The sequence below is a fragment of the Tupaia chinensis genome, unplaced genomic scaffold (genome assembly GCF_000334495.1).
Source record: "Tupaia chinensis unplaced genomic scaffold, TupChi_1.0 Scaffold000097_1, whole genome shotgun sequence".
Classification (NCBI taxonomy): Eukaryota; Metazoa; Chordata; class Mammalia; order Scandentia; family Tupaiidae; genus Tupaia; species Tupaia belangeri.
This window is the reverse complement of record NW_006159559.1, coordinates 2,128,856-2,141,001: the sequence shown is the minus strand read 5'-3', so window position 1 is coordinate 2,141,001 and position 12,146 is coordinate 2,128,856. Positions and strand designations below refer to the sequence as shown.

The window sequence follows — 12,146 nt, the reverse complement described above, 5'->3', positions numbered from 1 at the left end:
TTCTCAGGTTTGAGGTTACAGTGAGCATCCTTGAGAAATAAGGCAATGTCTCCCTCGAGCATAAAGAATAAACTTGCCTCTGTTCATAATAAAAAAGCAATGAATCTGGGCCAGTATCTGGCGTGGTAGTTAAGGTGCTGTACTCCCACATGGTCAACTGTGGTTCAAATCCTGAACCTGATGACCTGAAAATCACACTGGGTGTGTGTGTGTGTGCACATCCAAAATCCCAAGAGGAGAATGGAGGAGAAGGGATTGCAGCATGGCTAGCTTCCCCAGGAGTTTCTCACTATCCCTCTCTCTCTCTCTGTCTATCTCTGGTGAGTATATGCGCACTATGGAAAAAACCTTTAAAAAAAAAAAAGAAAGCAATGAATCTTCCAACCTTAGTATTTTTCAGCTACCATGAAAACTCATTGTATATGTAGCCATACTGTGTTTGAAAAGATCATGGTACCCCCATGACACCTGGGACAAGGGGAACCAATGGAAATATGAAGTGCCTGGTCCTTGCTGTGCCATGAGTAAAAGTCCCTTGCTTTTGTCCCAGAGTTTCATGTCTGCTGTCACTAACCATGAAATGGTAACAGACTAACTGAATAGCTTAAGTAGGGTAAACCAAAATCTCAGACTCGACAGGATGTCTTTAAAATAGTGTATTTATATTCACCATGAGTTGCAGAAAGTTATTAGGTTTGATGGGATATAAAAATTCTTTTTCAAATGTAAAAATTTTTGTCTTACAATTTTAAACATTAAATGAATTTGTTGAAGCCTAGTTTTAACATAAATGTTTAAATGTTATCTTAAAAATCCTTAGGAATGATGAAATAAAAGCATTGATAGTTCTCACTATCAGAAATATTACTTAGGCACGCACTTGCATGTATCATCAGTAAACACCTGTGGCCATAACACATTTACTTTCCCAGAATATTTGAGTAAGTTTTTGAAAACAGCAACAGTGAATATAAATATTCTGTAAGACTATAGATTTTAGAGAAATAGTTTACTGTACAATGGAACATTCAGGACAAAAGAAAACATTATTATAAAAAGTATAAAAATAGACACAAAGATACAAATATATTTTGGCTGTATTTCAGATATGCTTTTTTCTCTTCTCTTTCCCCTTTACCTCAAAAGTTATAAATACTTTTGAAGCAGCATGTATTGTCGCACTTGTGATTTTCTGTTGTACAGTTAGTGAACTTGAGAGTCTGGGTGACTGGTGATCATCTACCTGGCCTTCCCATTCTTTTGTTTCTTCTTCTTTGATAAGTAAAGGTTTTCCTAGGGTTTGGCCAACAAGATTACAGACTTCTTGAGCTTTACGCCGTGCATTCTCAACAGCAACAAGACAGGCTTGTCGTCTTGGGAATTAAATGAAGAGATTATTAATATCACATTCAACTATCTATAGGACTGAATAGTTTTATTTAAATAATTAATAACTGTGTTAAAGATGTGCTAATACTTACCGAAGATTCTCAACAGAACCTGGAGTGTGATAGAATTGGGGTGGGCTGATGACAACAGAACTATCTAGCTTTTCAACGAAAAAGTTACAAATATTTTGCATTTTTCCAAATTCAGTAAATGTAACGCAGACCTGTAAATGAAATGACAATATTATTTTCATGTCTGATGCATTGTTTAAAAATATTCTTTAATTGGAGTAAAAAAATACAAAGCCATATTATGAGGACATTCTATAGTATGTAACAGAGAGTCAGACTATTTGATACTTATAACTAAATTACTTTGTTATTAAAGTTGAGTTTTTGCTTATGAATTTTAAAATGTATCTGATGTTGACTTGAATATTTAAAAATCCATTTGAAACCAGAGACTTTTTGTGAAATTGCAAAATTTCCCTTTCATCTTCATTATTTGACTAAATTATAACTGATAACTTTATGATTTCTTAATCTATGCCATTAGCTTCTCGATTAGCAGTAATTATATCCTACTTCACTGTTGTCATTTAAGTATTTCTCTCATTCGAATAGTTATTTTCAGACCTATATGCTGAAGCTGATGTATTCAACTACATCCTCTTCCTTTAAATATGTCAAAGCAGCCCTTATATTCAGTAGTTACCTTTAAACTCTTTATGGAGCAGTGCTAAACATTTTATTATAAAAAAAAAAAACTCTTACATAAGCTCAATAAATACGTAACAAAAAAGCACAGGTACTAGAGAGTAGGCTGAAGTAGCAAAGAGAAAATGAGAGGTCCAATGACCTCACCTTACCCAATGAAGAATAGCTGTCTTTAATCATAAATGTTATCCACTGAAGATTAATGTTTTATCAGGTTTGAATACAAAGTATACTAATACTTTGAAACAGGGAAAAAGAAGAAAGGATTCAATTCATCATCTTAAACTGCAACAGATTAAGACACTCTAAAGCATCCAATTTTCTCTTTAGTCAACCAGTCTATACTTGGTATTAATCCATCAATCTTCTTTCAAACATCCAGTCTGCTTCCATTTCATTACCATTACTTTTTTTTATACATAAATAGCCATAATATCTTTATTCTTGTTAGCCAACATTTGAAGCAATACAGCCATACATTTACTGTGATATACAATGTCCAATCGCTCAAACACAAACAGTGCACTGCTTATCCACAGAGAAACATGGATGTGAATCAAATGTACTCCTTTGGGCAAAAGAGACATCAGAGTATACATTATGATGTGTTTAGTTTTATGATGGTCACAGACTGGAGAAGTTGATTTATGTTAAAAAAAATGAAAATACAGGCTGGATATGATCACGGTGGGTGGATATTGATTAACAAGTTACACAGGGCTGCTCACATGGATCCTGAACTTCAGCTGTGAAATATTGCTTTCAGGGACTTAAGATGAGGATTTTTTTGCTGAGACTTCCCCCTCCACACTCATTTCTAGTGGGTAGTGCATTACCATTACTTCTTGTATCTCTGACTCACTTTTAAGAGCATTAACACCACATTAAAGTTATAGGCCCTATTATGCAGTAGGTATCTAGAACTTATTCATCTTATATAACTCCCAGCTTTATACCCATTAAACAAGAACCTCCCATTTCCCCTTCCTCTGATTCTCTGACAAACACCATTCTATTTTCTGCATCTGTAGGTTTAATTATTTTACATACTTCATATCAATGGGATAATGCAGTATTTGCCCTTCTGTGGATGACTTATTTCACCTACACGATGCCTTTCAGGTACATCCATGTTGGCACAAAGATTGTCTTCTTTTTAAGACTGAATAATATTCTATTGTACTTATATAGCACGTTTTCTTTATCTATTTGTCTGTCATATAAATATCTGGAAGGTTTCCATATCTTGGTGGTTTGAATAACACTGCAAATACAGGTATTTCTCCCAGATCCGAATATCAATTCTTCCATGTATATACCCAGAATTATGGTTGCTAGATCATACAGTAGTTCTATTTTAAATGTTTTGAAGACATTCCACATTTTTCCATAGTGGTTATACTATATTACATTCCCAGCAGCAGCATACAAGAGTTCTAATTTCTAAACATTCTTACACTGTTTTTGCCCTTTTTTTTGGGGTGGGGGTGATAGGATGATAGCCATCCTATCCAAGGTGTGAAGTGATAGCCCACTGTGGGTTTGTCTTGTATTTCTCTGAAAGCAATGTTGAGCACATTTTCTTATATCTGTTGGTCATCTGTATGTATTCTTTAGATATATGTCTATTCATCCCCTTTGCCAATTTTTCAATCATGTTATTTGCTTTTTTGTTATTAATCCTATCCATATAATTAAAAGTCTGTGAAAATGCTGGTATTTTTTAAGACAGTTTTCAGAGTCTTCTACACCCATAGTCATAAAGCTACACATTGTCTTTTTTATATTTTTAAAGGTTTTTCCCACATGGTGTTTATGCTAGCCAGAGAAACAGAAAGACACGGGGGCAGGGGGATGGCCACACCATAGTTCCATGGGAGTCCAATGCCTTTACCACCATACCACCTGTTGGTCCCATTCATTATTGTTGGTTTTTTATTTTTTCAAACTTTATTTATTGAGTTATTTAAATGTAACCAGCGAGGGCCAGAATGAGAGTGAGAGCGAGAGAGCAAAAGCGAGAAAGAGAGAGAGAGAGAAAGTGAGAAAGTAAGTCATCAGGTCCAGGACTTGAACTGTGGTCAGTCATATGGGAATCCAGTGCCCTTAACCACTATGCCATCTGCTGGCTCTAACCATTCACTGGTTTTTAATGCATAGGTTTGGCACAGTTTGGATCTCAGAACCCTACTAACCTGGTCTTTGTTGACTGTTGTGCTCAACTAAAGCCAATTTTGTGCTACATTGTATGATATAAATTCTTGCTTAGCAGAAAGTCCTATACAACATGTAATCATATCCTCTCTTAAGAAATTTGAATACAAATAAAAACCATGAAAAAGGTAAGTAAAACAGAAGGAAGAGGAGCAGTTTAGCCAAATCCTTATTTTGTCATATCTTAAAACAAGTAACTCTAACAATTCTTTCTGTACCTGGAAGGTCACTCCCTACCAACAACTCAGTGATCTGAAAAACATTCGTCTTCCATGAAGACTGGTTTGTGTAGTTGCTGGGAAACTTTTCTTCTTTAATCCCTGGTGTACCCTCACAATAAACCTTCTTCACTAAGATAATCTGCTCCTTTCTAAATTCACTACAAATTATAATTGGAAGTCCTAACAGGTAATAACTATAAGAGATGTGCTATAGCATACTCACAGCCCTTTCTGAGAGAGATTTTCGCTATAGGGCATGTGTACTTGTCAGAGATACAGAGAGAGAGAAATCACTCACGGGGGGGGGGGGCTGGGGGGGTGGGATGGCCATGCCGCAATCCTTTCTCCTCCACTCTCCTCTTGGGATTTTTGGGCACACATACACAGAAGCCTGACGTGAGTTTCAAAGTGCTTGGCCATGTGGGAGTCCAGCTTCACAATCACTATGTTACTCACCTGCCCCACATACTCTCAGCTTTTCAATTCTGTAATTTAGAGTATTACCAGATTGCTCTTTATCCTGTTTTAAAAGGTATTTTTTTTTTCAGTCCTTACTACTAATTTTTAAGTGGAGAAATCGTTAAACTATCAAAGTAAGCACTGGGGCAACAAACAATATTCTGGAAATTACTGTCTCAGGAGATGAGAGGTCATGGTTCTAATTTTCATTATAATTCATTTTTTTCCTTCCTTCTATGAGCAAAAAAAAACAGACATCACCACTTCTGACAAAGTCTTGACATAGCGACTGACCCCAGTTTTAGCCAGCCTCATCACGGGCACACCTGGGCCAGGCATAGTCAGGGCGGTCTGCAGCCCCTCAGGACCTTCCTGAGGGTCAGCCTTGCAGTGTCACATTTTCCTGCTGTGCCATCTGCTGGCTCTTCTGATTCTTAGTATTTGACCTTGGATGAGTCTGGGCCTAAGTGGTCTGAATCTAAAATCACACTTTTAAAATTGGTACAACAGTATATTACCTGCCTAAAGATAAAATCAAGTGATTTGTTGAAGTATTTTCTGTCTCTAAAGACAAAAGATTATCTCATAGATAAGCAAGACTCCACTCTAACCTCACTTTTCTTTGTTTCCTGTGACAAAGAGACAGCATGGATTAAACACATAGCCCAAAATGTATGGGACATGGACAGCAGTCCTGTAACCTAACCACAGGTAGAACAGACTCTGATTTCATAAATCCTGATCCTCAGATCTTTAAAGACAAGTGAAGGGTATAAGCTGTTACAGAAACTAAACGTTGTACTACTAAGCATATTAGAAATAGTTCTGTTTTTTAAATTTATGTAGTGGCTGAGTAGTTTTTATTTTTAAATAATACTTATCACAAACCAGTGAAATTGCATTGCAAAGCAAAAGAATGTTGAAAGGCGTTTCAACCCTTTATGTTATGACTTTATTAATGTACTTTGTATCTGAAAAGAAATTTCTATAGTGTTTCCTGTCACCAGGCAATAATATTACTGAAATTTTATTCACGTGGTAATTAACTGGTATTTCTACATTGCTATTATCATTCCTTTTAAACTTTTCTTTAATAAACCTTATTAAATATATTCCAAAAATTCACACAGATGTGTAACACCAAAACTGATTTTATGAAAAAATCTTTTATCGATACCATGAGAAGCCTTTCTTCTGTATACCTTAGTTCAAGAATTAAAAATGAATGACAGATCGTGTCCCCAAAGTCATGCTGTTCACAATTATTTACTACACACCTCTGCTTCCATGTGATAAGCATTTTTCACTCTTCTAAAATCCTTTGTCACTGTTACATTTTCTGACTGAAAGAGAAAGTACCAGAGTATGATTACTGAATGTTTGGCTGCTATATGCAATTACCCTAAAATACTAATTACAAGCCCAAATGTATTAAAATCAGGAAGATAATACAAAGTATATAAAACAACTGCTCTGACATTTAAAAATTTTCCTAAAAGTGACATAAATTCAGAAACCTATAAATATTTGCATAAAATTTCATAACTGTCACTCCATTTACAATAATTTTTACATTACCTATATGACAAATTATACAGAAAGCATACTTAATGTTACAGGAATGTCAGAACTTTAAAAATGTTTAATTTATAAATAACTGAATACAAATTTACTGAATATCTACTGTGAAAGTTACTCAGTTTTTCTGAGCCTTAGTTTCCATATTTAAAAAATCTACCATCTATACTTTTTAGAACTATTTTGAGGATTTGACGAAAACTTGTATATAAAATACTTAGCACAGAGAAAGCACTCAGCAAAAGTAAATTCTACACTATCATGATATAAATGTTTCTTGAAGCACTAGGCCTGGGCCAGGATGTTTTTAGAAAACATCCTATATTAAGGTTTTCTAAGCTGTAAATATAGGGGAAATAGGGGCCACCAGGTGGTTGTGGTGATTAAGGTGCTGGACTCCCACATGGACCACTGCAGTTTGAATCCCAGACCTGGTGGCTTACTTTTTCACTCTCTCTGTCTCTCTCTGGTGAGTGCACATGCCCTATAGCAAATTAAATAATAATAGTAAATAAATAATTCTTTTAAAAAAATAGGGTACATCTTTCTGATGAAAAAGTTAAATTTTGTATTTACTTTAGAAAAGGTTTTTAAATGTAGTGAAATGAACTGTTCGGCTTTCCCCCCCCCCTTTTTTTTTAAAGAGAGATTTCTGCTATAGAGTGCATGCACTCGCCAGATAGACAGAGAGAAATAACCCCCAGTGGGTATGGCCACGTTGCAATCCCTTCTCCTCCTCCATTCTCTTCTTGGGATTTTGGGCATGCATGCACATATGCTCGGCATAACTTTTAAGCCACTGGGTCCAGGACTCAAACTGCAGTCCACTATGAAGGAGTCCTGCAACATAAACATTACACCATCTGCTGGTGATTTCTCGTTTTCTGTCTCTCTCTGTCTTTCTGGCAAGTGCATGCGCCCTATAGCAAAAACCTCTCCAAAAACAAAACAAAAAAAAACCCGTGCCTGTGAATAGGCACCACACACTGAGCTTTTCCCATCCCTCCTTCATTGTCCAGTCTTGAGACCTAGCTACTGGTCCAAGCTGGGCTTCTTAAACATTTTCTGAAGGCTTCTTTTACCTCATGTAATTGGCTCTGGGCTGGGAATTAAATAATAATAGTAAATAAATAATTCTTTTAAAAAAATAGGGTACATCTTTCTGATGAAAAAGTTAAATTTTGTATTTACTTTAGAAAAGGTTTTTAAATGTAGTGAAATGAACTGTTCGGCTTTCCCCCCCCCCTTTTTTTTTAAAGAGAGATTTCTGCTATAGAGTGCATGCACTCGCCAGATAGACAGAAAGAGAGAAATAACCCCCAGTGGGTATGGCCACGTTGCAATCCCTTCTCCTCCTCCATTCTCTTCTTGGGATTTTGGGCATGCATGCACATATGCTCGGCATAACTTTTAAGCCACTGGGTCCAGGACTCAAACTGCAGTCCACTATGAAGGAGTCCTGCAACATAAACATTACACCATCTGCTGGTGATTTCTCGTTTTCTGTCTCTCTCTGTCTTTCTGGCAACTGCATGCGCCCTATAGCAAAAACCTCTCCAAAAACAAAACAAAAAAAAACCCGTGCCTGTGAATAGGCACCACACACTGAGCTTTTCCCATCCCTCCTTCATTGTCCAGTCTTGAGACCTAGCTACTGGTCCAAGCTGGGCTTCTTAAACATTTTCTGAAGGCTTCTTTTACCTCATGTAATTGGCTCTGGGCTGGGGTCCCAGAAGTATGCAAACCTCTCCCATCTCAACATCAAAAGACCAGAGACACTAAATATTACTGTACATATAATCCCAATTCTGTTAGATAAGCTAACATTTTACTGCAATTGTTTAACAATATAAGTACTAAGCAGACCCCTGTCTTGGCAACAGGAAGTCTGCAATGATCTTTTACTTGATTTACATATGCTTTGATCTTTTTAGAGTTTTTTTTTTTTTTTCTTTTTTTGCTATGTGCTCACCAAAGAAATCATCCCCACAATCCCTTCTCCATTTCCCTCTAGGTGATCCTGGACATGCACCCGCCCGAGTCTGGAATGAGTTTTAGGCTGCTGAGCATGGGATTTCAAGCCCGGTCCACTACTGGGAGTCCAGTGATGTAACCCTTATGCCATCTGCTGGTTCCAGTATGCTTTGATCTTAAGGTACACAACCTGAGCCTGAGCTCCCTGACCACAGGGATCATGCACCACTGGGTCATCAGTGCTGCATCCTGTCCTATTTCACTAAGTAAACAAAACTCATGCCTTCCCCTGGTGAACTTCCCAGTACACATGCTCTTTGGAATCTGTATTACCAGTAAGCCCTGGTAGATTTGGGCCTCCCACCTTACACTGCCCAAGAAGTCTAAGAGTAATGTGTAGATTAAATAAAGCTAATTCATTTTATTTTCTTCTTTCCTTAGAAGTAGACTTAAAGTAAGATTTACCTGAGTGACTTGACTCACATATGTACCTTGTAAGTAGAGGTAGTTCATATATGGGGCATCTACAATATACTGTTTAATTAGAAAAAAAAGTTAAAACTCAAAATGTGAGAGAATCTTTATAAAATGAAGATGAATGGAACCTTCTCCCTCTCTCTTTAGTTTGCTAAAGATACTGAAGCAGGTCCTGCTCTTCACTTGCTAATTCCATGGTATAGAATAAAAACATGACAAAAAATGCTCAGTGTACGACACACTACTTAGGCCAGTATTGACATCTAATACAGCAAGTTATTCATTATTTTACGTTTAAAACCAAAACCGCTGCAGCAAATAGTGCCAGATTAAAACCTTGCCCAATTTGCCACCTTTTATCTTTCAAGTTCACTCGAGGCCAAACAATCGCTTCAGTCTAGACTCACTCTGTAAGGTCCTGGTGTGTCCGGAACCCAGTACAACCAAGGGTTCATAAATGCCCTCCATTCCCTGCGCTCTTCCCTCCCGCTCAGGTGCGGGTGGGCACTGGCCATCTGCGACCCCTCTGTGCAGCCAGGTTCGCAGTCCCTCGGGGTCTCTCACCTGCAAACCCTGCTGCTGGAGACTCTGCGTGATGTAGTCCAGGCGGCGGCACACGCTCTTCTTGGCCTCGGCCGCCGCCTCCTTGGTGCTGCTCACTCGCACCGCCAGCAGAGCCCGGTCGGGGCGCGCAGACACCTCCGCGGTGCCGCGTACGTGCACCTGGCCGGGAGCCGTCTGGGCCTGCGCGGGGGACAGGGGGCGGCGCAGGCTGGGCAGCGCCTCTCCCGAAACCGCATCGTTCTCCCGGCCTCGGTCAGTCCAGGGAGCGAGTTCCAGGAACACCCGCGACGGAGGGACCGGTTGCAAGGACATGGCTACAGCCGGGGTTTCTATAGCAACTCCGAAATGACGGCGGCCGAAGGGACCGGGGCGGTCTGCGGCGCAAAGGACGCCGGGATGGGCTTGGCGGCCCGGACCTTCTGGAAGGCTCGAGCTCCGTCCTCCAGCGGAACTTGCCGTCTGCCGTCCGAGACGGGACCGAGCGCGTTCTTATCCGCCGGCCGTTTCCTGCCGCCGCCCTCTCAGCGAGCTCTACCCCGCCGCGGCGTCGGCGTCCGCCCTGCGCGCTCGCACGCTGTCGGGAACTCGGAGAGAGAGGCGACCGGGCGGGATTGGCCTCTGCGTGCAGCTCTCTCCCGGGTCCGTGCCCGCGCGCAGCCCCAGCTTGTCTGACCTTACCGTGACCCCTGTGAGGCGCCCGCGGTATTAGAGTTTAGAGCAGATATTTTGGTTCGCCAGCGGTTTCCTTTGGAATGCACCAGTTTTTGCGAAGGTGATCTTGGGCACTTTATGATTCTTCGTAGCTCGAATTTATCTCTAAAGCCGTGATGACGCTATCTTCCATATCTGTTACGTGGTGATATGGTGCGCGTTGTGTGAAAAGTGCTCGGCACGTGGAAAGGAGAGAGAAAAAAAGTTGTTCGTCGTAACAGCTAAAGCTTTGGCATGGTTTTCAAGTCGGCCGAGATTTCTCCCAAATTCCCGGACTAGTGCCAGTCCTGAGCATAGACAGGAGATTCAAGCCATGTCAAAACACGTACAACGTAGACATGTTGGGCCTTCACAACTTACGCCTCCCGTATACCGTTTCCTTGAGAGAACCTCTGTAACAACGTCCTCTTCCTCTTTAGGTGGGTTTTCTGTCCTCACACTGCTCCCCGCAGGTGGCTTCTCTTCTCCCCAGGAAGCTCTTTGTAACTTAACCTTAGGGTTCTTTGTTAAAATAGCTCTCCTGGTACATTATGCATGACTACTGAAGTTTAATCAAGAGAATAGCGGTAGGGAATCAAGGTTGGGGGGGGGGAGCAAAACATACAGGAAACAAGAAATGGAAAATTATTTGTTGACCATAACATGTATGTTGATGTGCTTGATTGAGACAATATACTGTGTACTCTGGATGGAAAAACCTCGTTTTGTATGCTGTAATGATGTACAGTGAATGAACGAAAATAAATTTAAATTAAAAAAAATAGAGAGGAGGGAAAAACAAAATTTTGAATAACTATTTTTTTCTTTTTTCCTTCCTTTTTTTAGGGAGTTTTTTTTGTTTGTTTGTTTTTGCTAGAGTGCACGTGTTTGCACCGGAGAGACAGAAAGGGAGAAATCACTCCCAGGGAGTATGGCCATGCCGCAATCCCTTCTCCATTCTCTCAGGATTTTGGGCAGTACCTGTGCTGGGCATGAGTTTTAAGGCACTGTGTCTGGGACTCAAACTGGTGAACAACATCCCAGTCCAATGTTGTAATCATACACCCGGCTGCTCCCATAGAATAATTTTTTTTAAAAGGGACAAGAGTTTTTCTGCCCGGCTGCTCCCATCGAATAACTAATTTTTTTTAAAAGGGACAAGAGTTTTTCTTTTTTGAGAGGTTTTTTGCTGTAGGGCGCTGTGCACTCGCCAGACAGAGAGAGACAGAGAGACAGAAAGCGAGAAATCACCCACCCCCACCCCCCCAGGGGAGGGGGAGAGCCATGCTGCAATCCCTTCTCCTCAGATCTTGGGCACCCACGCACATGAGCCCGGCTTGAGTTTAAGCCACTGGGTCCAGGACTCAAACTTCGGTCAACAACATGGGAGTACAGCGACATAGCCATTACGCTAACTGCTGGTCCCAGGACAAGATTATTTTTTGAAAGTAGTCTGAAGAAGCCAACTGACTGTCCTCATGTAATTTCTTCTCTACCATTTTTCTTTTCCTTTTTCTGTCATTTATCTATTTTTATCAATATGATAATTGGGCCAAATCCGCGCTTACTCCCCTTCCCTTCATTTGCTCACCACTATGATTTTGTATACATTTATTTATTCTGATGTCTTTTGTTAGCTAAAAGCAATTATATGATACTATTTTAATTTTAATCTAATCTAAAACGTTTCCCTATAATTTTTACAATTCAAGACTTCTAACGTAATGTTTCTTAAACTTGGGGGGAAATTATATTTTCCCTAATGATAAATGTGGAAGAAATAGGGACCATCAGCTAGCATAATGGCCATGTCGCTGGACTCCCATGTAGTCGACCGCAGTTCGAGTCCTGGACCTGGCGGCTT

General features: G+C 39.8%; 1 protein-coding gene and 1 pseudogene across 1 annotated transcript; one reads left to right on the top strand and one right to left on the bottom strand.

Moving 5' to 3' along the window:
- Positions 1-310: 310 nt before the first annotated feature.
- Positions 311-10,018, bottom strand: IRAK1BP1 (interleukin 1 receptor associated kinase 1 binding protein 1). Its single transcript, XM_006143335.3, has 4 exons — positions 9,593-10,018; positions 6,277-6,342; positions 1,482-1,612; positions 311-1,373 (listed from the first exon to the last, which is right to left on the bottom strand). The coding sequence occupies exons 1-4, from the start codon at positions 9,902-9,904 to the stop codon at positions 1,103-1,105; spliced, it is 780 nt and encodes a 259-aa protein (XP_006143397.1). The 5' UTR covers positions 9,905-10,018; the 3' UTR covers positions 311-1,102.
- Positions 10,019-10,306: 288 nt separating this feature from the next.
- The window catches only part of LOC102484252 (small kinetochore-associated protein pseudogene), a 15,982-nt pseudogene continuing 14,142 nt past the window's right edge, over positions 10,307-12,146 (top strand).